Genomic DNA, 27,938 nt, shown 5'->3' with positions numbered 1-27,938 from the left:
GCAGAGAATGTATGAGAATGTAGAAATGCAGAGTTAGTTCAAAATAAATGGGTTTTGCAAATATCAAGTACCTGTTGATGAAGCCATTGATTCATGGATGCTATATTTAAAAAGAAAGCTGGGTTTATTTTAGACTATTATTTCATATAACTTCCAGATTGCAGCCCTCCACATCAGCAGAAGCTCATGCATGGCCATGATGCTACAGACAATATAATGTGCACACCCCACAACATCCGCATGCAGCTGACACTGTCTATTTAATGCACACACAGTACTACAGAGTGACCCTTCTTAAACTACCCACCACCACCACCGGTCAAGTGGTTTCTCAAGGTTACTTTTGTTCTCTCTTCCACTTTGCCTCCTCTTCCTCCCTTTGCAGACGCTCCACTCTGGTGATCACAACAAAAATCTACTGGGGCGGAAAGTAAGTAGCACCTCCGTGACGGCTGCCGTCCATCCCGCTTTGAACGTTCTGTTTGGGCTCCGGTGACCGACAGCCCTCCTGATAAATTATCCAAAGTTCCCTCTTCATAGCGGGCAAATCACGAGTAATTCAAACTGATATGTTGTCAAGGACTCGCAAGCGGCCAAATGTATGATATCATGTGTCTGGGATTGAGGGCGGAGAATAGAGGGCCAGCAGAGGTCCACCCAGGCAACATGATCTAACGTTATTGTGGCTGTCTGGGTGGGTGACGCCATCCAGAGCCAGGACACTGAAAGATTAATCGTCCCCCCTTGAGTAGATTGACATGATATGATTTGGTTGTGTTTTTTAATCCATAGCGCAATGCGGGGGTTTAATTATTTATAGCCGTTAATTGATTATGTATCACCTTTCCGTTGTGTGTTCCAGAGCCGAGACTGAAAGAGGGTTGTCCCGGAAACACATCATAGAAGGTATGGCTTGGCAATCACTGTTAACGTTCATCGTCTTAAATGGTATTATCGTCACGGAATGAAGATGTAGACTTAATGTGATACCTAGTTTGATAGTATAAATGTATGACGATGATATACCTTTCATCAAATATATTATTTTTTAAATGTCAGTGAGAAAGGAAAAACTGTTTTAGGCCGATACCAACTTTCGTACACTTAAATGTGAGTACCCTCAGTGAGGCTGTTAAGAATGGCATTTTGAGTTCATAAGCTTATCGTGATATTTAACGAGATTGTGTAGAGTTCGCCATACTTAAATTTCCATATCCCCAAGCCCCAATAGAAGTTGAGCCGCACCACATTTTAGAACTGCATCACACAACATTTATATCTCAGTTTTTCTAACCCTTAACTAACCCAGCTTGACTTCACACACACGTTTCCTCGTGTACCATCTCAGTGGCGTCCTCTTGGGGTTAGCCACTGTGCGAGATAGTCTTAATAATAACCATGTGATTCAGTCTGCGCGATAATAGAACGTAGGTTGGGAATGCTCTTGTTTAAACTGACTCGGTTGGGAATGCTCTTGTTTAAACTGACTCGGTTGGGAATGCTCTTGTTTAAACTTACCTAACTCTTAAACACATTCCTTTTATAGGTTTAAAAGCCTCGCTGGAAAGACTGCAGCTGGAATATGTGGACGTGGTCTTCGCCAACAGACCGGACCCCAACACCCCAATGGAAGGTGAAAGACCTCCCATCGACGAACACTCTCAGCGTGCCTCCTCAAAGATCCTCCCTACATCTAATGCGATCCGACCACACTCTGAAGCCACACCATGTTGCCCTTTCGGAGGCATGCTAAGAGCTTCCACACGCAGTGTGTTGTGGCCTCAGCTGGGGCCACACAGAATCCATCTGTTGACGTGTCAAAGCGACTGTTCGGGGTCAAGCTGGGGTTACAGGTCAATTGCTTCTCCCCCGAGACCCTCGAGTTGTGTCCCGTGAGGGGGCAGAGTCTGTTGCGTTGTGGGAGACGTCCATCGGGGACACGTCAGGCGCTGTCTGACAGGATTTCAAGGGGCAAAATGGGCATGTTGTTCTCCTTCCATTCTCCTGCTGCTCTGTACTCGCTGTACACAGTGAGCATGCACAGTGTATATAATCATTGTAACCATCTGTTTGGATTAGATTTTGTATTTCATTCTGCCACAACACTGTTTTGTCTATATTACATAACAAATGACCTCCTTTTATTTCCCCCTTTCCCCCTAGGGACTGCAGATGAAATGTAGCTTTCTAGCTAATTATGAGACTAACTGTCCATTGTCCCTAATAAATAAATAAGGCTGTATCATTTAGTTTAGCATTCACATTTGTCACATACTGGATGATATACATTCAAGCAGAAGTCAACATGACGAAAGAAATTGTCAAATTAAAAGCACTATAGTATATTTTCAACCGGGCCTTTCGCCTTTTGTAGCCGACTTTGAACGGAACAAATCAGCTATTGAAAATCTTTTTTAGAAACCTTTCTAAGGCATATTTTTGGTCGAGTTTACAGCCATGCAATAAAATGCAGAGTTGCAGGCCTGCCATCTTCCATTGCGTTTCCAATTGGCTCCAGCTTTGTTCCCCTGCAGCTCCTTTCACATTAAGTAGGACAGTCGCTTGTACAATTCCTGCCCTTTAATTTGGTTCAAGTCTTGTTTTGTTGGGAATGGAAGGATGCTGGGAGTTTGCGACCCACCACCTCATTTGAATGAATCAGCTCATGCATTCAGGACACCAACAACAAACATCCTGGCCACTGGCCTTGAAATACCCCTCTCTAAAAAACAATTCCTACCAATTAATGCTGGGATCCTGTTGGGACAAAGATTTCAAAGAAACCAGAATTGAGAAGATCCTCCAGTACACTTTACATCATGGGCATAATAAAATAATAATAATGTAGACAAACAATGGTAGAAGGGCATGAGATTCAAACTGGAAGAAGGAGAAAGACTCCAATGTTGTACATATGGTCCTCTGTGTGTTACAGAGACAGTGCGGGCGATGACCCATGTGATCAACCAGGGCATGGCTATGTACTGGGGAACATCTCGCTGGAGCCCCATGGAAATCATGGTAGGAGTGCACACGATACACACATGCAATCTCAGATGGCATGTGTCTTTCTGAACTACACTTCCTGTGGAGCACACAACGTATTGCTTCTTGGTTCCATCCCAAAGGCCGGGCCATGTTGCAATGATGCGTGTGCGTGTGTGTGTGTGTGTGTCCTTTTGCAGGAAGCGTACTCCGTTGCCCGGCAGTTCAACCAGATACCCCCGATCTGTGAGCAAGCCGAGTACCACATGTTCCAGAGGGAGAAGGTGGAGGTGCAGCTGCCTGAGCTCTTCCACAAGATCGGTGGGTCAGGGGACTCCGCTCTAACAGAACCAAGGGATGAGTTATATGTTAGATGCTGTTGTGTAGATGTGGTTCTCTGTATTTGTATTGCCTAGTCTGTGTTTGTTATCGCTATGTCCTCGAGCACAACATCTCCATATGGAATGACTAAAAGTGATTTAATGCTCTGTTTATTTTGAGATGTCAGGAAGATGTGGGCTTGTAATGAGCGCTATCTTTACAAGGGCTGTGGTTGGACGATAGGATTTAAAATCTCCTGGCATGGAGGGTACACTGAGACATGATTTGCTTTTTAAACTTTGCCCGCTCATGCGATAGAAAGAGAAAATGGCTCGAGGCGGAGTCTTGAATGGCATTTGATTTGAAGTGAGAGTCGGCTGTGAAATCCATTTTGCGTCTTCTTTGATCCAAGTGTGTGCCATATCGACCGACAAATAAATATTGCGATTAATTGAATGGATCCCCTCGGGGCACAACAGGACAGCCACAAAGAGCAAGGAATATGGAGCAGAAATGGGGGATTCATTATATTTTCACATATGTTAGCTCGAGCAGGTAATACAATATGCAGTCATAGCCAACTGCATTATTAAGAAGGCCCATTATTGGATTTTTACATTACATCTGAAAAAAAGTGGCCCAAGCTACAGTATATGAGAAGATAAAAATGATCTTGTATGGTATACATGCGTGAACCAAACAGTCATGAATACTGAGTAGGTAACATCAGACCGTGGTTCTAGTGTTTAACATGGTTTGTGTTGTTTCTCAGGTGTGGGGGCAATGACATGGTCGCCCCTGGCCTGTGGCATCATCTCAGGGAAATACGACAGCGGGGTCCCAGCCTACTCCCGTGCCTCACTCAAGGTACCCCCTCCCCACGACCTATGTGTGTTTGTGTCCAAATGGTTTGAATCTCGTCACGTATACTTTATCAATACCGTCTCGTCACGCATACTTTATCAATACCTTTCGGAAAAATAATGACGATTCAATCTAAATGAATACGATAGTCACCTTCCATTTTAATAACATTTCCAGTTATATTTAAAGTCCTGTAGTCCTGTTCCAGTTCAGTTTTAGTTTTTTGTGCAACCGCAGTGTCTTTGTTTGTTTCATTTAACGGAGTGCTTTTCCATCAGTGCTTTATTGATTTCAGTTTCAACTCCCTACAATGACACTGGTGAACTGAGTTTCTTCCTTCATGTAACCTCTCCTCCTCCCCGCCCATCTGCGCTGCCACCGCTGTTTGCATCTTCAATTGTTATTCGTGGTTCTTGCAATAACAGCTGTTTGTTTTTCTATGTGTCTTTCAGGTTGTACAACTTGCCGTCTCGCAAACACGTCTTGTGTTGTTGTTTTTTTGTATTTCTCCTGCCCTGTGTTGGCCACATCCAGTGTGTGCGCCCACACACACCCACTACAGCTCCCACCGCTGCCCTCCATGGATAACAAGATTACAGTGCACACTTTTTTCGATTATATTGAAACTTTAAAGTATGCACATAAAACGAAAAGAAATTTAAATTCAAGACAAACAATATTATATATGATATTCTCAAGGTTGATCATGGTCCACATTCTACTCCACCCAGCAAACAGTTCTAAGTTGGCTTTCCTTCATTACACACCGGTCTAGATATTCAGGATATGAGTAGTCCCATTATTTTTCTGCCACACTGAACTCAATCTAACCTATGCCCCCACAACCCAGAGAGACAGGATATGTCACGCAAGCTGCTAGCATCCTTTTCACACCACACGTCTTTTTAATATAATTCACTACACAATCACACAACGCAAAGTGCCCATGCACAACACACGCTATCGGGAATTAAATTAAACCCATCAGCAGATCTGTGTGTGTTTGTGTTTATGTGTGTGTGTGTGTGTGTGTACGTGCGCCCATGTGCGTGGAGAGTTGTATCCTCAGGACCCAAGAAATGTATTGTCGTCGAACATGCCTTCCCCCGTCTTTAGAGTGCTGACTCAGCGACCCAACTGAGACGTGCCTTTAGGTCTTGAGTCCCTCTTGCCTCCGGGTCCTTCAGATACCTCATCCTCGTGCGGTTCGTGTCCTCACTCGTAGCTCGGTCCCCATTCAATCACCAGGTTAATTCCTCAGCCTCCGGTACTGATTTGAAACAAAAAGCCGCCTCCGTCATTGAACACAGACACGTGCCCCCCCTCCCTCCCGCCATAGGAGCAGCGCTGGAGAATCCACTCAGTGTCGTGTGCTCGTGTGTGTGTTAGTATGTGTGTGTGTGTGTGTGTGTGTGTGTGTGTGTTTGGGCACGCATTTGTGCGAACCCAAAAAAGCACACGGACAACAGGCCCACCTGTGTTCCCCTAAAGCAGAGGGGGTGTTCTGTGTGCTGAGCAGGTGTGCTGTGTCCTCGACAGGGTTACCAGTGGTTGAAGGACAAGATCCTGAGCGAGGAGGGTCGCCGTCAGCAGGCGAAGTTGAAAGAGCTGCAGGCAATCGCCGAGCGGCTGGGCTGCACTCTGCCCCAGCTCGCCATCGGTACGCTCCGGCCCTCTGCCGCTCTCTCTCTTTCTGTCTGTCTGTCCGTCCCTTCTGACTCCACCACCACCCCCATCAACCACTACCACCACCCCTACTACGACTGATACTACCGCACCCCTGGTACTCGCTGTCCTGTTGGTGGCCAATTCCGGACACCACCTGCTTCTGTGTTGTGTCGTATCGTGTTGTAAGCGGGCCGGGTGTTGTTAGGCCAGGGAGCGGACAAAAAGCCGACGTCGAAGGGCTGTTTTGTTTTCTACTTGGGGAACCAAATGATTTTACTGATCATCGTGATTTAATGATTTGGGTCATTTGTGTCCAAGTAGAAAAGGAAAGGAGGGGTCAGGGTAGCTTTGAAGCGTCCCGGGCTGGCCGGACGGGCCAGGCAGCGTCTCGCTACGCCATGCTTCTCACATGGCTGTGCAGGGTCTTATTACCAACGGGGCGGGTTCGGTTTATCCCTGACTCAGCAGTCCAGACCTAACGGCACCTATAAATCAGACGGTGGAGGGTGGATGCCATTTATTCACCACGAGAGCGATGGCTCATCGTGCCTCCCCCAACAAACCCTACCTCCCTCCCCCCCCCCCCCCCCCCCAACCCTCACATCTATAACGCTGCAGATTCCAAGACGACTGGATCCTTGAGCCAGCCTTCATAGCAGTATTCAAACCGGATCAGGTTTTATCTGCTTCCTACTGTTTCCCCCCCGTGGGATCCTGTTATGCGGCGGGTCACAGATAGCTCTGCTCACAGCCCATTAGCACTGGCTGCTCCAGTCGCTCCCAGTGACCGTCGATCCCCCGTCGACCGCGTCCAGCCCGCCCACGCCCCCCCCTGGCTGTGAATCGGGGGGTGCCACCTCCGGTGTCACCGCGTTACGACCGGCCGATATCGAGCGAAGACTGAAAGACGAAATAGCGCCACGGCTCCAGTGGCGCGTGTCCCCAGGGCCGGCCGCTTTGGCTCCTGCGGCGCAAGCAGAAAAAGAGAGCAGGATTTATGCGCGCTGCGGCAGCAGTGTGGTGTGCCGGGCGCCTCTGGTTGTGCCTGCGTCGCGGTAATCCTACTGGAGGTCCCTGGGGAAGCCTCTGACGCCAGCGACCGGGGACTCTCCCCCAAAGTCCTCGCTAATTCTATTCCCAGAGCCACCGCTGGATCCTAATCCCATCGCTCTTTTAATAACACGACGTTCCCCTGGCCTCCGTGCACTAATCCGGTTTGGATTGTATTCTGGGCAGTGTGTGGCTCTGCCGGGTTTAGAGGGGGAGCTGTGGGGGGGGGGGGGTTGTGTTGGTGTTGTGTGGGAGTCGTGTAGCGGTTATTGTCATTGAGGATAATAAGATAAAGCACACAACCTTATTCTGTTGAAGGTCTGTTGATTGATATGTGCAAGTGTGCGTGCGTGTGTTTGTGTGTCTGTGTGTGTGTACGTGCGTGTGCGCCTGTGGGTTTGTGCCTGCGTCCGTGTGTCTGTCTGTCTGTCTGTCTGTCTGTCTGTCTGTCTGTCTGTCTGTCTGTCTGTCTGTCTGTCTGTCTGTCTGTCTGTCTGTCTGTCTGTCTGTCTGTCTGTCTGTCTGTCTGTCTGTCTGTCTGTCTGTCTGTCTGTCTGTCTGTCTGTCTGTCTGTCTGTGTGTGTGTGTGTGTGTGTGTGTGTGCCAGCGTGTGTGTCTGCGTTTGTGTGTGTGTGTGTGTGTGTGTGTGTCTCTGCATCTGTGTCTCTGTGTGTGTGTGTGTGTGCCAGCGTGTGTGTCTGCGTTTGTGTGTGTGTGTGTGTGTGTGTGTGTCTCTGCATCTGTGTCTCTGTGCGTGTGTGTACGTTTGTGTGTGTGTGTGTGTGTGTGCGTGTGTGTCGGCGGGGTGGTCACTGCTGTCTACTGGGTCCCCTACAGCGTGGTGCCTACGGAATGAGGGCGTCAGCTCTGTGCTCCTCGGAGCCTCCACCACGGACCAGCTCATGGAGAACATCGGAGCCATACAGGTGAGGCCGCACGGGGGGCACGCGCCGCGCCGGGGCGGGCGCCGCCACCCGACGGCCCTCTGTGCGCTAGGCGCCTCTTACGCGCGTATGCGTCGACACGGGATGAGCTCTAGGACGGGGAATATAGCCAGCCGACCAATGGGGGCTCAACGCCCTTTGACCCATGAGTCACGCGTTACGGTGGAGAGATGAAGAAAGTCGTCGGTGGTTTGGAATTCGGTCGGGATTAGGACAGCATACAGAGCTGTAATCTGATAGGATGCGCCTCGATAGGTTCGGCTTCAGAAGTGTTTGAAGTCCGAGCGCCGGCGTCAAGGTGGGGCCAGAACTGACGTGGCATCAGTGTTAGGCTGGGCTTCCATGCTCAACTCGCTGAGAAAGCATTAGCAACGCCGAGAGCTCATCATGTGCTGAGCGCTCCAGGGTCCAGGCTGTGGTTGTTTACGAGCCCTACTCCTCTGCTCCCACGCAGGACTTCGTATATATACATGTAATATATCATATAAGGTCAGGGGAGTGGAGGCTCACCATCGCCGTGGAGAGAGAGAGCGCCCGGGGCCGCTTCCCTGCTTCCTGCGCTGATAGCATGCGTTGGTTCAGCGGTCGCATTCCTCTGATCTCCTCATCACGTTAAGTCTGGCCCTCGGGGGGCGGGGGGGCTCCGGTTGGACTCTTCATGGACGTCAGCGTTCTTTATATTTAGTTCCGTATTCTCTACGCCGCTTCGCGGCTAAAGGTCTGTCATTATAGACACGCATACGAGAGACCAGCGCCTCCAAACCTTTGACTTATAGTGGACCGTTCAATTGTCATCAAGGTCTTTCGCGGACCACCTCAAATGTAAACAGGGAACAATAGATAAATAACCATGCAGCGGCTGAGCAAAGAGAGCCCCCTTTATACTAAGTTATTAGTTATTATGTGTTTATTAGCAAACACAAAACATCAATGGAAGACATTGCAAAGGAAAACATGAGTTTTATAAATAACAAGCCACTCTCTCTCTCCTGTCCACTTCTCCCTTCTGGGATTAAATTCCTTCCCAAAAAACGAATGATAAAATCGACATGTCAAGAAATGTTGATTCCTTTGGGTCTCCTTACAGTTAAACTATACCACCTACTGCAGACTGTAATTGTTTTATATGAATCTTCTTTTTTCTCCTATTTGTTAAAACAAATTGTATTTTTTGTCATACTGAATGTATTTGGGCACTCTTTCAGATGTTATATTTGTATTCACATCCGAGATCTCACATTCTCTCTCTCTGTCTATCTCTCACTCTGTCTCCCTCTCTATCTGTCTCTGTCTCTCTGTCTCCCTCTCTATCTGTCTCTGTCTCTCTCTATGTCTCCCTCTGTATCTGTCTGTCTCTCTCTATGTCTCCCTCTCTATCTGTCTGTCTCTCTATGTCTCCCTCTCTATCTGTCGCTGTCTCTCTCTATGTCTCTCTCTCTATCTGTCTCTGTCTCTCTCTATGTCTCCCTCTCTATCTGTCTGTCTCTCTCTGTCTCCCTCTCTATCTGTCTGTCTCTCTCTGTCTCCCTCTCTATCTGTCTGTCTCTCTCTGTCTCCCTCTCCCTCTCTATCTGTCTGTCTCTCTCTGTCTCCCTCTCTATCTGTCTGTCTCTATCTGTCTGTCTCTCTCTGTCTCCCTCTCTATCTGTCTGTCTCTCTCTATGTCTCCCTCTCTATCTGTCTGTCTCTCTATGTCTCCCTCTCTGTCTGTCTCTCTCTATGTCTCCCTCTCCCTCTCTATCTGTCTGTCTCTCTCTCCCTCTCTATCTGTCTCTGTCTCTCTCTATGTCTCCCTCTCCCTCTCTCTGTCTGTCTCTCTCTGTCTCCCTCTCTATCTGTCTGTCTCTCTCTGTCTCCCTCTCTATCTGTCTGTCTCTCTCTGTCTCCCTCTCTATCTGTCTGTCTCTCTCTATGTCTCCCTCTCTATCTGTCTGTCTCTCTCTATGTCTCCCTCTCTATCTGTCTGTCTCTCTCTATGTCTCCCTGTCCCCCTCTCTCTGCAGGTCCTCCCCAAGCTGTCGTCTTCCATCACCCATGAGGTGGACAGCATCCTGGGCAACAAGCCCTACAGTAAAAAGGACTACCGCTCCTAACGGCCAGCGGCCCTCACACGGCCCCGCCCCGCTCACATGCGCCGGGGGATGACAACAACCAAGAACCACACACACACACACACACACACACACACACACACACACACACACACACACACACACACACACACACACACACACACACACACACACACACACACACACACCTTTGCCTGATCCTCTTGTCTGCTTGAGCTTTTACGGAATGAGGCCCTTGGCGCATGAGTCTGGTCCAACGTCGGCCACCCCAGGGCCCCTGTTCCCCCCCCCCCCCCCCCCCCTCCCTCCCACCACTCATAGATCTGGTGGAGGATTCGATGAGACGAACTGGACGGAGATACAGGGTGGGTGGGTGGGGTTTGTGTGTATGGATGCAGGCTCCAGTGGGAAAAGGGATGGGGAATTGAGACGCGTTTGGACACAACAGTCATTAGGGGGAAGTTAGGGACTTGAGCTCATAGTACAAATCAGTTACGTGTTCAAGATAGCTGAACAAGCATTAATAACTGGCAACAGCAACAAAAAAAAAAAGACCTTTAAGTAAAATATAAAAAAAAGCAGACGCTTGCTTGGCTGTCAGATACATTTGTTTTTTCTTTTTGATGCGTTTTATGTTTCTTTCCTTGTTTTGAAAAACTGAATGCATTAAAAGCAAGATTAAGTTTTTACTGTATAAATATCCAAGACTATTCTTCTCTGTTGCATATGTACCATAGTAGACATGTCAGTTCCTGAAAGGTTTTCGTTTCCGAATATCTGTGTGCGATGCTGTCATCATGGGTTTTTTCGGGGGCGTTTTCAACCGTTGTTTAGTTTGTGTTGTCTTAAATCGTCGGTTGTACAAGCCCTCGCTGTAGGCTTAACCAATCAGCACTTTAGTATCGCCAGTGGTCGCAGTGTTGGAGTACTAATAAAAGGATAATAGGAGAGAGGATGGGCCGCTACTAGAATCGTATTCCCCAGTCATTGCACTATACATATCTGGGTCCAATGTCTGTCATCAGTATTCCTGTCCTCTCACGTCCTTCCAATCTGCCAATATCTCCGTCCCTCCCCACTTATATTCTCAACATTTCTGGCTTGCTTCTTCTTCTGTGGTACTGTTTGCCAAGCCTGATTCTCTCTTACCCTGGCCCTCAGCGGGAGAGCAGTGTCCACCATGGGTGCAACACTGCCCTCTGCTGGAGAACTATTGTCATCATTTGAATTGGCCACTTTAGAGCGTAGGCCGGAGTGCTATTTGAGAGACCTGGGTGTTCAAGAGTCCATTGCCCACAACAAAGTGGAGCCGAACTGTGGAGCACATTATATAATGTGTGTATGTAGTGTTCCACGTCTGTTCCACACTGGTGTTTTGGTAAGAGGACCTGGAGAGGTACAGTTCCAGTAGGTGGTCAGTAGCAGTTCTGTGTCAGCATTACGCACATAATCTCCCCTCCCCATCCAGTTGAGTGAGAATGCCTCATTTAAACAGTCACATCTAATGTGCCCTTTTATTGTTCAAAGTATTCTTTACTTTTCCGTGGACGGAAGCACACTGGCTGCCTCTCGCCCCTGACATATGGGAGCAAAGATGGATTCAGATACGTTGCTCAGTGGAGAATAGACATTTGTTTCTGTCTGGTCTGGATTGTTGTTTGAATATGTTAAAGTCAGCAGCTCAGGGAACAGAATGTTAGAGGGGGGGGGGGGAAGCAAGTTGTCTAGGTGTAAGCGCGCACACATACTGAGGAGCTTTTATTTACTTGGAAGTTACGCATGTCTCTAGGCCCTCTCGTGGGGGGCCACTGGGGATACTTATAATGTCCGTGGCATTTCACGTGGCTTGAGCCAAAGATGTTCCGCTCTTCTCTTCTTATAAGAGTTACTACAACCCTACGGCCTCTCTCTTCACCCCCCAAATGTTATATTACTCTTCTTCCCTGCAAGGGACGGAGCAGATCATCCGGACGCATGCACCAAAAGCCAGCTTGTTATCTTGACTATAGTACGGACCTTTACTCCATGTATCTCGTCGCTCCTCCACCACGCTGTGATTAAAGCTTTAGTCCTCCTCCATATAAACGGTATGCATAATAAGACTCCGCTTCGGGAACATTACGGTTCCTCTTTAGGCAACAGTAAGCCCACGTATGATAACCCATACATTAAGAATAAAAGCCGATCAATGATCGCTATACCCCCGTCCCCACAGGATTCACAGCTATTCATCTGCCCCCTTTTTGGGGTACTCTCTTGCTGTGATCAAAGCACAGGGGGATAGCATGCGGACCCTTCCCCTCAGCCCCATCGTACCCGAGGGACGAGCAGGTCACTAACTACCTTAACTAACTAACTTAACTACAGATTCAATTTTAGCGATAACAATAAACAGTGTTTTGCAAAACCAAGAACGGTGGCGACACGAGCATAGGGTGTTGTAGCTCCTCAGGCAAAGTAAAGCGGGGTTTAGAAAGGGTGGAAGGTAACGTTGTGAATGAGATGGATGTTTTGTGTACTCATCAGAAAAAACGTCAAGGTGGAGTTTTTAGTTTTTAACAGCAGCCGGAACAATATTAAGAATTTCTTTGGGGGGGTATCGTTAAATATTTATATGCGAAAGAGATACGGATAAACTGATAACATGTTAGCTCGTTGTGTAAATGGATCTCTGTGTACGTTTGTGTTGCTGTCATTTATGGTACGTCAGTGAATTTAAATTTGCCTTAGCCAGCTTTTCTTTCTCTTTTTCTCCAGATAAAAAAAATTGAAATATCGGCAAAAACATTAAGTTCATTAGACTGTGACATTTCCCCTGTGTCTTCATATTTTCACGAGCAGGGAATGGAGAGTAAGTATTCTGCAGCGTGCTGGGTGGAGGGGTTCTCTGTGTGGACATTTTTAAACGTTTTTTCCTGTGGGGTATATACCTTCTATCCCGCAGCGTTGCACAGTGCTCATCTCTGATTCACCTGCACTTGCGTTGTGAGAAACATCTGGAGTGTCGCTGGCGTTACCGTGCACCGTATTCATAGCAATGTTTCAAAAGCTTCATTAAAAGGCTGCAATAGTGAAGCGTCCTCTCTGACCTGGATTACTGATGGATGTACAGGAAATACAGTGCTTTGAAGGGGCTCCACCTTTGTGCATTTTAGACGTACAAAACAATTTGTTTTAGACAATATAAATCAGACACACCGATTATATGTCAGGGCTTCTTAAATGAAAGATCCAAGGTTAAACAGAATATATTTTTTATGTTGGAGTGATTTATTCGGGAAAGTTTTTTTTTGTATTTTTACCATGCTGCATTTCCTCTGTTAATATTGTATCAATATAGAGACTGACAAAATAAGCAATTGATTTGTATCGTTGTGTGCATTGAGGTATGCTCTGAATTGAATGCAAATGGTGGACTAAATTCACTCTGTGAAGACATCCGAGTGAGAGTAAGATATCTCCCTGGGTCTGTATATAGTTTGACCTTTGTATATATTTATTATTTTTGGTTGTGATCACCTCAGCCTTTTTCTTTCATTTGCAGGCATTGCTAACTGCACTGTGCTTGAATCTGAATTTAGACAGGATGTACAGCTTTACTCTTTAATGAAATTAAAATGACAATGGGAAAAAACGGACGTAACACTGTTTATTATTTGTACCCCGTATGAGTTGCATACACCGACTTCATAGGCTTACCGACCATTTTTCTCCCATTGGTGGACATGAAATATAGCTCAAGTGAACAATTAAATATACATTAACACAAAAACGACGTGTATTCAAATGTGTACAGCTGTGAAATATAAATATAACTTGGCAATTTATACATATAAAAAAAGGTTATTAAGCTTTACTCTATGCATTGCGGTTGATAATCGCCAGTTTCTCTAAAAGCAGGGGCCTCCTAACTTCTCCTTTTAAAGAATTCGGTGAACAGCATTGTGCTAAATGTATTTTAAACTGTACAACATCGTATGGCCCCACAGGCTTGCACACTGTGAGGAAGCATAGCACCAATAGTTGGGAGGATTTCACTTATCACTTGATAAACATACAGAGCTGCAAACCACTTCATTGCATTATTAAAATATGATCACTTGGAGTGGAAGTGTGGTGTCATACCTAGCTACACCATACATGTAGAGTAACTTTCACATACCTTAATTCTTAATATTATGCACAACTAGCTTTGCATTTGTTATGGACGTAAACCGGACAGCATAGAGACAAAATGGACAGCAGAATGCTCTCGGACCTATTGGACATCCTCGATGTAAAGCCAATGCGGTCTCTTGTCCCGTCCATAGACCTGCGGACAGCCAGAGCGTAGTGGAGGATCCTCGTGTTGTGTTTTAAAGTTTCCATGGGTGCTTTGCGCAACTCCCACCACAAAATGGGTCCTTCCCGCCCCCCCCCTCTCAGGAACCACCTCAACACCAGTCAGCGCCCTGTCCCTCACCTGGGTGGAACCCTTCGGTGAGTCTGTCTTAGCGGGGCTGGTGTGTGGCTCCGATCACTGGAGCAGCTATACCGCATTTTCCTCCAGCGTGTCTCCTACGATACTTCTCTCTGGGAGGCGGAGGGGTCCGTCTAAGAGGGGGGGGGGGGGGGGGGGGGGGGGGGAGGAACACAAAAGATCCGTCAAACACACTTCTTCCAGGCTCAGTAAGAAACGGCTAACACCAGCCATAAGTGAGGTCTGCCTTTGTCTCCGGCGACCTCCTGCTGGACTGACCAGCACTCAACACTTCTCTGGTTGTCAGCACAAACGTCCGTTGAACTCAACACCGGAGACCTAATTATAGCCACAGTTGCCGACAGCGAGGAGATAACGAGACCCTACAATGTTAACCAAGTGTATGGGTGAGTTATAGCACTATGCACAAGGCAGTAGCAGTGTGTTTACAGTACACAACCAACAGTGATTACCTTCTTGACATGTGACTCCGATCCAACTGTTGAGACAGGTGCATTGGCCGTTTCTATGGTTACAGTGCGCCCCGTTTTCACACTGACAGGTCTCCTTGCAGTCCGGTCCGTACTGGTTGGCCTTGCAGTCTGGACACACACAGACCCCAAGTATTATTATAATGAATGTTCCTCTATACACTTCATCAATATCATACAAGGGGGAGTGCTGATATTCAGTATAACAGCCTGACCGTGAGGGTGATATTGCTTCTGTAGAACAGCTCTACAGGGGCCATTTATAAGTTTACAGTAATTATCAACATTAAAAATACATTTGTTATTTTATTCAATCCTTTATTTGGCTTTGCCAACACAAATAGTTCTGCAACTGGACTGGGACTGGACTGTTGCCATGCAGTACTTAAACATTATCCTGCCCACTAGCTTGATGTGTTGTGTGAAGGGCTAGACCTTAGCACAGGCCAGGCACTTTGTATCATGTACGCAGAACCACCTGGATTGTGGAGTGATACATGTATGGTCAAAAGTCCCGTTGCTGTCACACTCTATAACAGCACTCATGGAATGCCTTTCGTCCAATCAAATGACTTGTTCATAACTGCACTGCTAAACGATACATGGTGACATGCTTAGCTCCCCCCCCCCCTCCTCCATTGTATTAAAAAGGGGTCAGGAGGAATTGTTACCGATGTCACATCTGGCTCCGGTCTTCCCTGAAGGACACCGACAGGCCCCTGTGGTCGGGTCGCAGGGCGTGTCCCCCTCACAGTCACACACCCGGGAGCAGCCCTGGCCGAATGTGCCCCGTTCACACACTGGAGACGAACACACAGAGGGATGCAGAGGGGGGGAGGTTAAGGATGGCGAGGTTGGGAAATGACTGCGATGTTTAGGATGCGTATGTGACTTGTGACGTGATGCGGCAAACAGAAAAAAAAAAAAAAAACCCATGGTGGTTCTGATGAGGAAACCCAATTAAAGAGAAGACATTAGAACAAACAGCTCCACACCAACAGACCTCTGTGGCAGCGGGCGCCATGGTAACCCGGAGGACAGACGCACTGGCCCGTGGCAGGGTGACAGGACGCCCCGTTCATGCAGTCACACCGCAGCAGGCAGAGGGCTCCGTGGAGACCGGGGGGGCAGCCTGGTGACAGGGGCCAGAGGGGGTTACACAACATGGACTCATCAGAGGGAAAGGGAGGGGGTGGATTAAATGCACCAGTGCCATAGACACGGTTCTAAGTAGGGGACGATCTCAAACCAGTCCCTGATAAAACTTGAAATCCCAAAAATCGGAACATCTTTTTACACACACATATACAACATATGTGGAATTGAAATACATTAAAAGTAAATTGAAAAACATCGTCCCTGTCCTCTCACAAAGCAATAGAACAGGTCTGCAGGACGGCAATCGCTCCCATCCTCAGATCTGCACGAGCCTATTAAAAACCTACTTAGAAACCTTCCTGCCATTTCCTCCATCTCTCCAGCCATCCTTTTTGCCTTCACTCTTTTGTGAACGATAGATATTTGTTACCCATTTGTTACATACATTTGGATAGTGGGCGGGGACTAGCTCAGAAACTGATCGGTGTTCCTAGTTTTAGTTAAAAAGGAGCAGCTCCAACACGAGGCCTTTCTCAGGGGGATATGTAAGAAAGAAACCCATTCCTCCTCTCTTCCGTGTGTGTTTCGGTGCATGCGCCTCCCTCACCGTGGTCACACAGATGACCGTAGTAGCCCGGCCCACACTGGCAGGCCCCCGTCACCCGGTCGCACGTCCCGTTGTTCCTGCATCCGCAGCGCAGCAGGCAGCCGGCGCCGAAGCTTCCCGCGGAGCACTCTGAGACACGGGGGGGGTTGGGGGGGGGGGGGGGGGGCAGGAACGCACTCGTTAGTCTACACTGTCCCAGGGTGGGGGGAACCGGAGGAGGAGGGGCAGGCCCCGGAGGAGGAGGAACGGCAGAGCACCCCGACGGAGACAAGCTGCTCCGCCACCAGGACATGCTCCGGGTGGAAGGGGACAAACATGGGGCAGGGCTGGCCTGTGTCTCCATTGAGTCTTAAAAGGAGAGGCCAGATGTGTGTGCAGTGGTGTGATAGAGCAAAGGTGTGTGCAGTGGAAGGGTAGCGGGGCCGAGTAAAGCTTACCTGTGTCACAGTGCTTGCCGGTCCAGCCCAGTCCACAGGCACAAGTTCCAGAGGCAGGGTCACACAGACCTCCATTACTGCAGTTACAACGATGGGCACAGCCTGCACCATACCAGCCTGGGGAACAGCCTACACACACACACGCACACGCGCACGCACACGCACACACACACACAGACACACACACACACACACACACACGCACACGCACACGCACGCACACACGCACACACACGCACACGCACACAAACACAGACTTTAAAGAGTATCTTTAAAGTCGTTTGGATTGCTGTTTAAGCTTTTTGAAAAACTATAAAAAACTCCCAAAGGGCAACGTCACTCTCAGGATCGTAATCTGCCTGGTGATTGGCTTACGCAGAGGCAACCCCACCCAGTGTCTGAAAAAGGCTGCTTGGAGGGAAGAACCATCAGCCTGAGTCATGCGGTGGGCCCGGCCGGGTGTGCTGTGTGATGACTCACCATGGCTGCAGTCTTCTCCTCTCCGCCCCGGGTTGCAGACACAGCGGCCAGACACTGGGTTGCTGTGGGCCCCCGCCACACACAGGGCCACCAGGGCACAGTCGCCGCCGTAGCGCCCTGCAGGACAGGCTGTCTCACACACACACACGCACACACGCACACACACACACACACACACACACACACGCACATTTGCATAAGATATTACAATGGGAGGACATTGTAACACCAGGCCTCCCTTTAACTGGAGTCATTATTTAGCAACATTGCAATGATGCTAAAAGTAGGCACCCCAGCTGATTCATTTTCTGGGGAACTTATAAGGAAAATACATTTGTTATTATCTTAATTATTTTTGAATTTGGTTCTAGACTTTGGGCTAGTAAAAAAATCAACTTAGAAGTGACGTAAGAGAAAGTAAGTTAAACCCGAGAGAGGAGGGCAAGTAGAATCGTTAAGCGTTGAGCCTGATGAGGTTGAAAACCCTCCATATCAAAATGAGCCTTTTTCTTACTTGTGTCATGTATTAGTTAGTTGATGTTCTGCGCGTGCACATTGCTTTACAAAAACGTGCTCAGCTCTTATCCTACCTCTGCAAAAATTAAAATAATTGTTTTTCTCTATTTGCTATTCAGATGCCCCTACATTAACACAACCTGCAGGCCTCTCTTAAAGTGATGCTGATCCAACCCACTCACTGTTGTTGCAGCGCGCTCCGATGAAGCCCGCCGAGCACTCACAGGTGCCCGTGGTGGGGTTGCACCGTCCGCTGTTTTCACACTGGCACTCGCGGCCGCAGTTCGGTCCGTATCGGCCCTCTACACACGCTGAAACATAAAGAAAGATCTGCTCAATATCGTCTGCACACAATACACTCGAATGGGTCTGTTAAATATAATGCATACAATTATACATTTCTGTTAGGTTAGTTACACACAGGCTTTGTTGCTGAGGAGCATTACTTTAAATTAATTTATTTTTTACCATGTTTTACAAATTGAAATTGTGGTTATGCCTACTTTGTTTGCATCTGGGCCCATGGAACCCGGGGGCGCAGTAACACAGACCGGACACCGGGTGGCAGAGCTGGTTCGTTTCTGAACACTGGCACACCTGGTTACAGTTCAGCCCGTAGGTTCCCGGGAGACACGCTGTCAAGAAAGCAGATATTAGAACCCCTATTCACGTTAGTTACACTTCTTATTGTGCCATTTTATATGACTAAAATGCATTGGTTGTAGACCATGCAAACAACAAATTTACTGGTTTGAGGTCATGAGAAAAATCAGGCGATTAAGCTATAGTGTATTTGTTGACTTTACAGCTATAGATACAGATCTATCTACTTCTAATATATCCTGCTCACCTTGTTCACAGCCGTTGCCGGTGAACCCAGGGGGACAGCCACACTCCCCGCTGATGTGGTGGCAGGAGGTACCGCGGGAACAGCCGCAGCGCCGCGAGCAGCCCGTCCCAAACGACCCGGGGAGACACGCTGAAGCACACAGGAGGACCGGGGAACAGGACAGTGACTGTAGAATACTGAGCGGAGGCATAGCAGTGACCCATGTTAAGGTCAACATTACAATAGCAGGCATTAACTGAGGTGACAGATCTTTCTCTACAACCTTCCCTTCTGTCTGGAACATTCTCTCGCGGCTTGCACTGTTATATTGATACATCGCTAGATAAAAGAATATATTTATATTTCCTCATAGATAGATAGATAGATACAGTTGATTGGAATTTGTCTTATATATAATTTATCTCATATTGTATTACCCATTTTATTTTGTCCTTTTAATTGGCCATTCCATGCTTTATTGTTCCTTTGTTTCCAGCTATTTGAATAAAACGTTGTGTCTGAGAGGATTAGAGTACATCCTACTTGGAGTTCATTGGCTTTATAGTGTGTTGAACACTAGTAAACACATGATGTGTGTGTACCTTTATCACTAGTGTGTAGATCACTAGTAATAACATGATGTGTCTGTACCTTTATCACTAGTGTGTAGACCACTAGTAATAACATGATGTGTGTGTACCTTTATCACTAGTGTGTAGACCACTAGTAATAACATGATGTGTGTGTACCTTTATCACTAGTGTGTAGACCACTAGTAATAACATGATGTGTGTGTACCTTTATCACTAGTGTGTAGACCACTAGTAATAACATGATGTGTCTGTACCTTTATCACTAGTGTGTAGACTACTAGTAATAACTTGTTGTGTGTGTACCTTCATCACTAGTGTGGAGACCACTAGCAGTCACATGATGTGTGTGTACCTTTATCACAGAGCTTTCCTCTCCAGCCGGGGGGACACAGGCATTCCCCCGTCACGTGGTCACACAGAGCTCCATGCTCACAATGGCACCTCTGCTCACAGCCGGCGCCAAAGCGCCCCGCATCGCACCCTGTGACAGGGGGAGCAGCAGAGCTCGTCCATCAAGCCTGGTTGTACATGCCTCTAGTCCCTAAAGCATACCTCCACTCAAAACAACACGGCAGAATTCAACAGAAAGTTTTTTTCTTCTGATGGATTTATCTCGAATCCACATGGTTTCATTGAGTGCTCGGTGCTGTTTCCTTATTTGTAGAAGGAACAACACCTCCTGTGTCACATCCTTGAACTCTCTGGGTTCTGGCAAGTAGGGGAACAAATGTGTGATGTCACTATCAGCTTGAACTTATCATTCGCAAATATATGCAATAACGATTGGGCAAGTTTGACTCCGGATGAGTAGAGTGAAGATGTGGTAATTGAGTGTTGCTCAAATCCTGGCATTCTCAATAAAAGAGTAAAAGTATAGAGACCCAGCTAGGGACTTTCCGAGTAGTTTATTGAACATTTTTGGACGGCCAAAAATATGTGACGACTTCACTTGCCACATCTATCCATTATTCAACACATCATACATTTTCTTTTGTGGGAGGTTTGAAACCTGGTGTGAAGGAGTTTCGGGCCCCAGGCCTACCTCTCTCGCAGTGGTCTCCCACCCAGCCGGGAGCACAGCTACACTGGCCTGAGTGTCTGTCGCACCGGCCTCCGTTCTCACACACACACCGCTGCTGGCAGTTCACACCGAACTGGCCGACCGCACATTCTGGAGACATACACACACACACACACACACACACACACGAGAATGATGACATGTGCCTAGTCAGGGTGCAAATCCCTCCTTGCGAGAGACATTTGTGCTGAGGGCAAGGATACCTGTCCTCAGTAGTCATTTTCAGCTAATAACTTGCAGCTGGCCCCTAGCCGTAGCCGTAGCCTAGCCTAGCCTAGCTTAGCAGATAGTTGGCATGGAGTCAGGGCAGCAGCCACTGAGTTTAAGAGGGTAGAGAACATTCCAGGGGCTGGATTAGAGTCTTCCTGTGCTTGGCACATTAAACCCAGGAGAAGGGTGGGAGTGTGTGGGGGGGGTCAAGAGAGGATTGAATATGAGAGAGAGAGAGAGAGAGAGAGAGAGAGAGAGAGAGAGAGAGAGAGAGAGAGAGAGAGAGAGAGAGAGAGAGAGAGAGAGAGAGAGAGAGAGAGAGAGAGAGAGAGAGAGAGAGAGAGAGAGAGAGAGAGAGAGAGAGGTTTACAGGGCAGACAGGAGGCCCGTTAGACCTGTCTGCAGTGTACACATAGACACACGCATGCACACGCATTTGCACATGCACACACATGCGCACTCACACACACACACACACACACACACACACACACACACACATGGTGGCAGGAAATTACACTTGAAATGAAAACAAATGACCTAAGAGAGTAAATTGGTCTGAGACTGCTTTATCCTGGATATTAGTCTAAGAAAGCAACACTTGACCAGGGGGTCACCGTGGTAATTACTGCCACAGTGGCTCAGTGGTATTCTTGGTGATGGTCTACATTTCTGTCCAGGCTCGTCTAGTCAAAACTCATTATGGTTTTTCCAATAACTCAACATTCCCTTGGCCAACCATATGTTTCTGAATACATGCAGGGTGTTGCAGGTGGTGTGTGACCACGTGGCCAGTCATACACATAGGATACACACACCGGGAGAAGGTATGAGGGGCTGGGAAAGTCCCGGGAGAACAAACAGTGCAGCCCGCCGATGGGGGGCGAGGGAAGATGAGGACAGACGGATTCTGTGATGTGCTATTCAGTACAATATTATAGTCTCCCGTCAGAAAGCGCGTTCCTCACCCAGCTCACAGGCCGAGCCCATCCACCCCTTTGCACAGGCACACATCCCGTCTGCTTTGTCGCACGTGGCCTCGTTCTGACACAGGCATCTCCGGCGGCAGTCCGCTCCGTAGAAACCCGAGGGACATTCTGGGAAAAAGAAAAAAGCACAAAAGACGAGTTATTACGGGACGGTTGGGGCTCGAGGCGCGGCCTGGCGTCTGCCCGTCACCCGTGTGGCGGGACACTGACCTCCTGTGCAGTTGGGTCCGGTCCAGCCCGGGGTGCACACACACTGCCCTGTGGCCGGGTGGCAGCTGCCCTCGTTGTGGCAGCCACAGCTTTGGTTACACCCGTCGCCGTAGGAACCGTCCGGACAAGCTGCCAGACCAAAACAATGAGACGACCTTCAGATGAACCGTGCCGATCATAAGGATGGGGACCGCTCATTGTGCCGGTATGGGTTGGAGACCGCTGGCCGCGGGGGGGGAAAGCCCACTCCGCTGCTTTCTCACGTCTGATCCTTTCGGAGCTGGCTTCCCTCCAAATAACTTCCAATCACCAAGTGTCTGCTCTCCTTTTTATGTGCCTGTACTACAGAGCCCGTCTACCATAGTCCCACGCCAAGGCATGCCCTATCCAATCCGCAGACTTTCAACAGTGGAAGATGTTCCCATGTCCCGTTCATATTAGCACCCGCCCCTCTCTCCGCAACACACAGACGGGCCGAAAAAGTGTTTGCGTGGAATGCGAGGGGACTCACTCAGGTTGCAGTGCGGGCCGATCCATCCCGCGGGGCATGAACACACACCGCTGGCCTGGTCGCCTCTGCCCCCGTTCAGACACACACTCCTCTCCTGGCAGTCCAGGCCGTAGAAGCCCTGCGGGCAGGCTGCAACACACACAGATCAGAGGGCGTCACGAGGCGGCCCCAGGAGCATCCATCCATTACAACTCGGAAGGTCCGGAAGGCCCGAGACCAGCAGACGGCTACGAGCGTAGCAAACGTGCGACGGTGAGGGTTTGATGACACCATTGATGACCCTGTTTCCCGTACGTTTTTCACAGAAGCTCCCGGTCCAGCCGACGCGGCAGGTGCACGCGCCGCTCACGTGGTCACATGACGCCTCGTTGTCACACTGGCAGCGCCGGCGACAGCCCAGACCGAACGTCCCGGCGGGGCACTCTGAGGAGGGCGAGGGCGGCGGGGGGAGAACAATTATTATAAATCAAACTTTGTATTTCGATTTTAAACATTTACAGTTCCATGTTGCTTGTAAATCACAGCTGCTCCAAATCAGAGAAAAGGAAGTCCATAAAAGCATTGATTTATACAACTATATAAATTGACCAGGCTAATTTAAAGCAGAATGTAAACACACACACACACACACACACACACAGGCTAACACACACACACACACACACACACACACACACAGGGCCTCTACTCACGGTGCTGGCAGCGTGCTCCCGTGTACCCCGCCTCACAGTTGCACTGGCCCGTGGTGGCGTCACAGCTGCCGTCGCCGTTCTTACAGTCGCAGGCCTGGACACAGTCCTCCCCCCAGTGGCCCGCGTCACACGCTGGCCGCCACACACACACACATACACACACACACACACACACACACACACACAGGGTTAGCATCCTCTGCTCCGTCTGACGGATCATTAATGTTCACTTGGTTACGCTCAGCGGCGGGCCGATGCCCCCAGATGTCTGGTTCATCTCAATCCGTCTCCTGTGGAACCCGACGTGTTTCTTGAAAAAGGTTTAGGGTTTTTTTACGGTTGCCTCAGATGGAACATTTGACTGTACTCGGGCGCTGGTTCTCCGGCCAAAACGGGGGTTTCCCTCCCCTTTCAGTCAACCTTTATTTATTCAGGGAAAGGCCAATGGGTAGCAGGCTCTCTTTTTCAGTGACACCCTGATGAACAACACATACAAATAAAAAGAGAAATCCAAATGCACAGCAGATATGAACAGCCGGCTAACAACCAGAACATGAAGAGAGGCTAGAACGTGCGTGTGCTGTGGTGCTCCGTACCTTTCCTGCAGCTGTGTCCCGTCCACCCCGGGGCACAGCTACAGCGCCCGGTCACCGGGTGGCAGTGCGCGTTGTTCTCACACACACACTTCAGCTGGCAGCCCTGCCCGAACCACCCGACCGGACACGCTGAAACACACACAGAAAGGGTTTGCTATTATTATTATTATTAAGACATCCAGCAGAACTAATGGACACTCGTCTGCACTGAGCAAAGGAGTCCCACAGACACACTGTGTGCGTAGGCCCGCTTATGGATGGAACTATAGCGACACAATCCATCTTCAATCCCTTCAGGGGTTGGCAGTAGGTCAGGAGGTAGAGTGGGTTGGCTGGTAACCGCAAGGTCGCTAGTTTGGTCCTCGATGTGTCCCTGAGCAAGGCACCTAACCCTAACTGTTCCTGACGAGCTGGCTGTCGCCTTGCAAGGTTGACTCCGCCGTCAGTGTGTGAATGTGTAAATTAATGGTTGAATGTCGGGCAATATTGCAAAGCCCTTTGGATAAAAGCGCTATAAAAATGCAGTCCAGTCCACCATTTACCTTAAAGACCAAAATAAAAAGCAGACCACTCGAACGCTTGAGGGACGGCAGCTGGAGGAAATCTATTGAATAACGAACGCAGCACTAAATTAGGGCTTGTCATAGTAGCGGGGGGGAGAAGGGTGATTGCCTCAAGGTAGCTGTGTGTGATCCTGGAGACATTAGTCACTACAACCCCCCCCCCCCCCCCCCCCCCCGAAGTGACGAAGTGCTCCCTTTGAAGGCTGGGATGGGTGGCGTGGAATTTGAAACCAGTCATGTCTAAAACATGACGCCCCTGTAGTCACAGCATAGACTGAGTTATAGATGTACCACCACAGGGCAGGGTCGATGTTCAATATTTCTGAATTTGTTGCATAACTCTCCTCCTTCGTCTGGCTTTAAGCAGGAGGTCAGCCCTCGCATGGGGAGGGATGTGTGTGTTGGAAGACAATCTGGAGGGCTGACGGGTCCGGACCCCTGACCCCCCCGGGTGCGCTTGAAGGGGTTGTGTCAATCCCATTAAGACGTACGGCCATGTGGCAGGGCAGAGGAAGAGGACACACCTGGCAACACACATGGGCACACAGCCCCAACCTGAGCAGACCCACAACACACAGCTTAATAATAATTAATTGCGCTTAGAGTTATAAAAAAAAAAAAACATAATAAGTGTGTGTGCGTGTGTGTGTGTGCATGTGTGTGTGTGTGTGTGTGTGTGTGTGTGTGTGTGTGCATGTGTACGTGTGTGTGTGTGTGTGTGTGTGTGTGTGTGTGTGTGTGTGTGTGTGTGTGTACGTGTGTACGTGTGTGTGTGTGTGTGTGTGTGTGTGTGTGTGTGTGTTTGGGGGGGGAGGATTATGAGACCCACCCTACGATGGTGGGGGGTACCCCCCCCCCACCTTGGTGACGGACGGCAGCCAGTATGAGCCTGAGTGCTCCCCACACACTGACTGTCACAGTGGAGAGCCGACCGCAATGACGCAATCCAATTAGACAGCGGCCATTGATTGGGGGGCCTTGTTGGTACAAGCGTCGTGTTGGGAGTTTTGCCAAGACACCGGGGTTAGCGCCCCTAACCTAGCGAAAGGTGCCAAGGGATCATCAGTATCCAAGTTGAACGTCTCATCCGAACGAAGGTGCCCTACGACAGGGCAGAGTCCGCGTCTCCGTCCCGGGGCAGGAAGGACCTTACATAGGCCACAACTAAAAGGGCCACTCATAAACCTTTAATGGGCGACCTTTGTGCATGTGCTCTGCCAGCTGTGTCCGCTCAGCCTCCACTGAAGGGTTAGAGGTTGCTGGTGCGTGGCAATGGGACAAGGCCTGAAACTGCCCCATAATACTTTATAGAACAATCTGTTCCACTTTGTCTCGACACTTAAGAACCAATAACATTCAGGCATGTTGACCGCTGTTGCTGTTGTTGGGTTGGTAGACACAGAAACACACACAAATAAGCAACCCACACACACGTACACACACACACACACACACACACACACACACTCACATACACACACACAGAGGGTGTGGGGGGGGGGGGGGAAGTACTCACAGTCCTGGCAGAGTGTGCCGCTGACGCCCGGTGGACATGCACAGGAGCCGTTGTGTTTATCGCAGACGCCGCCGCGTTGGCAGGCCGGACAGCTCTCTCTGCAGGCCAGACCCCAGTAGCCCTCCTCACACACTGAAACAAAAGCGGGGATCCAGTCACGTTCAGCCACACATACACACTACACACTCCGCATGGTGAAGGGATCATAGACATGGAATGAGTCGTTTTTCATCTCAAACTGGAGGATACAAGGGCGTTGTGATATCTTTTTAGCTAAATGCTAATTAAATATCAGCCACCACTTGTACATTTGTAACTTTATTACCTTCCCGTCACTATATGTGTTATTTATTCATATTTAGTAAATGGCCAGCCTAAGCTGGCAGGCTGTGTGGGCCCAACTGGAGCCTGGAGCCGGTGGGACTCACGGTTCTGGCAGTGTTTCCCTGAGGTTCCCGCGGGACAGAGGCACTTCCCCATCACCTCATCACAGGGGGCTCCCGTGCAGTTACAGGCCTGGTCGCAGCCCGGCCCGAACCGGCCCTCTGGGCACTCTGCAGTCACACGCACACACAGGGGTGTCCGTCAAAACCTCAACATGTTGGCCTCTGCATTATTTAAACGTGAAAGGTTGCAAGTAGTGCATAAAAAAAGAGATAATATAACAAAAATAAATCGAATTGACTGAATACACTTGTTTTTGGTGTTGCCGTTACGGACACCAGAGTCTTGGGGTCCACGAGGGGTGCGATGAATTATTACTTAAAAAATGAATTATGAATTATTAATTATTACTGCTGCTAACTGACCGACACGAAAAAATATAACGTGGTGGCCATGTAAATGTTATAAGTAATCTGTTCATCACAATGAATAATTGCCATCAAAATATCAGGCTTTATTATTTTAATCTTAATTTTTGTCCTTATCGTGCAGCCCTAGTGCTAACCCTGACACCCACGCAATAATAACAAACCTTGCTCGCAGTTGTTGCCACGACGACCGGCCGGGCATTTCCTCTGGCACTCTCCGGTCTCGTGATGGCAGGACACACCTGGAGGACAGGTGCACTTCCTCTCACAGCCCTCGCCGTAGGAACCCGGGTCGCATTCTGGAGACGCACACACGCACACACACACACACACACACACACACGCACACACACACACACACGTTACCCCAAAGAACAAAGATGCCCATCCAGGGAGCACGCCTGCCAAGCACTGACCACGACACGTGCATTTCCTTTTGCCTTGGACAAGGTTTACCTTGGCCGCAGGTGTTGCCGTGGTAACCGGGTTTGCATACACAGGTGCCATGGCGACGGTGGCACTCCAAGGTGTTCTTCTGGAGGCACGGGCACTCTCCGGAGCAGCCTGGACCGAAGGCCCACCTGGGACAGGCTGGGGAGGACACAGACCCAGGACAAACGTACTGCTAATGCTTTTAGGCATCACATGATGCGTGCGTGCGTGCGTGTGTGTGTGTGTGTTGTGTGTGTGTATTAGTGTATATGTGTGTGTGTGAATGTGTGTGAGAGTGCGTGCGTGCGTGTGTGTGTATTGGTGTATATGTGTGTGTTTGAATATGTGTGTGAGTGCGTGCGTGTGTGCGTGGGGAGGACACAGACCCAGGACAAACGTACTGCTACCAATGCTTTTAGGGAGAAATCCCTGAGGTTTTGGTTCACTATTTTTTCCCTGTGGGCTATTCTTTATTATAATATTTTTGTACTCTTATGCATTTATTTATTTGTTCATTTATTTTGTGAACATGTGATTCTGTGTGTTTTGCCCGTGCCATATTGGCTGTGCAGGCAGGGCCTCATTAACGAGCGTCGTAGGACTCTATTAAGCTTCTCTGTGTCAATAAAGGTTGACTCTTATATCTGGATTAAGGCATTGAGCTATAGAACGAGCAGGGTGGTTACATTTTCATTTAGTTATTTAGCGCTTTGGATAAAAACAGCGATAATAAAACCCTACAGCTTTACATTCAGGGTAACCTACATCAAAACCGTTAAGTATTTTAACCCAACACAACAAAAACAATTTTTTTCCACATCGGAACCCTTCCTGTGAAGTTTGCAGCGTTACAAAGTTCAGGTAGTGATAATACAGTGGCCAGCAGGAAGACTTTGGGTTTGATTCCCCAGT

The 27,938-nt window shown here is 48.7% G+C and overlaps 2 protein-coding genes across 5 annotated transcripts in view; one reads left to right on the top strand and one right to left on the bottom strand.

The window, feature by feature from the left end:
- Positions 1-10,252, top strand: part of kcnab2a (potassium voltage-gated channel subfamily A regulatory beta subunit 2a) — a gene marked incomplete at its 5' end in the record, with an annotated part of 68,534 nt that extends 58,282 nt beyond the window's left edge. For all 4 annotated transcript variants that reach the window (XM_079747866.1, XM_079747867.1, XM_079747865.1 and 1 more), the window contains 9 exons: positions 386-430; positions 863-906; positions 1,547-1,633; positions 2,936-3,021; positions 3,186-3,306; positions 4,079-4,173; positions 5,710-5,830; positions 7,726-7,814; positions 9,836-10,252. In XM_079747866.1, coding sequence (XP_079603992.1) covers positions 386-430; positions 863-906; positions 1,547-1,633; positions 2,936-3,021; positions 3,186-3,306; positions 4,079-4,173; positions 5,710-5,830; positions 7,726-7,814; positions 9,836-9,925 — 778 coding nt within the window. In that variant the 3' untranslated portion in view covers positions 9,926-10,252. The remainder of the gene's footprint in view (positions 1-385; positions 431-862; positions 907-1,546; positions 1,634-2,935; positions 3,022-3,185; positions 3,307-4,078; positions 4,174-5,709; positions 5,831-7,725; positions 7,815-9,835) is intronic.
- A 52-nt stretch (positions 10,253-10,304) lies between these two features.
- megf6b (multiple EGF-like-domains 6b) overlaps positions 10,305-27,938 on the bottom strand; it is a 32,613-nt gene continuing 14,979 nt past the window's right edge. The window contains exons 13-34 of the mRNA XM_079747435.1: positions 27,051-27,185; positions 26,759-26,893; positions 26,211-26,336; positions 25,783-25,914; positions 23,704-23,832; positions 23,108-23,239; positions 22,710-22,838; positions 22,416-22,544; positions 21,905-22,033; positions 21,674-21,802; positions 20,457-20,585; positions 19,767-19,895; positions 18,843-18,971; positions 18,496-18,627; positions 18,175-18,303; positions 17,477-17,605; positions 16,997-17,125; positions 16,560-16,688; positions 15,858-15,986; positions 15,526-15,654; positions 14,837-14,965; positions 10,305-14,497 (exon numbers count right to left, since the gene is read on the bottom strand). Coding sequence (XP_079603561.1) covers positions 14,433-14,497; positions 14,837-14,965; positions 15,526-15,654; positions 15,858-15,986; positions 16,560-16,688; positions 16,997-17,125; positions 17,477-17,605; positions 18,175-18,303; positions 18,496-18,627; positions 18,843-18,971; positions 19,767-19,895; positions 20,457-20,585; positions 21,674-21,802; positions 21,905-22,033; positions 22,416-22,544; positions 22,710-22,838; positions 23,108-23,239; positions 23,704-23,832; positions 25,783-25,914; positions 26,211-26,336; positions 26,759-26,893; positions 27,051-27,185 — 2,792 coding nt within the window. The 3' untranslated portion in view covers positions 10,305-14,432. The remainder of the gene's footprint in view (positions 14,498-14,836; positions 14,966-15,525; positions 15,655-15,857; positions 15,987-16,559; positions 16,689-16,996; positions 17,126-17,476; positions 17,606-18,174; positions 18,304-18,495; positions 18,628-18,842; positions 18,972-19,766; positions 19,896-20,456; positions 20,586-21,673; positions 21,803-21,904; positions 22,034-22,415; positions 22,545-22,709; positions 22,839-23,107; positions 23,240-23,703; positions 23,833-25,782; positions 25,915-26,210; positions 26,337-26,758; positions 26,894-27,050; positions 27,186-27,938) is intronic.

This window comes from Pollachius pollachius (genome assembly GCF_949987615.1).
Source record: "Pollachius pollachius genome assembly, chromosome: 12".
Lineage (NCBI taxonomy): Eukaryota > Metazoa > Chordata > Actinopteri > Gadiformes > Gadidae > Pollachius > Pollachius pollachius.
This window is presented reverse-complemented; position numbering and strand designations above follow the sequence as displayed.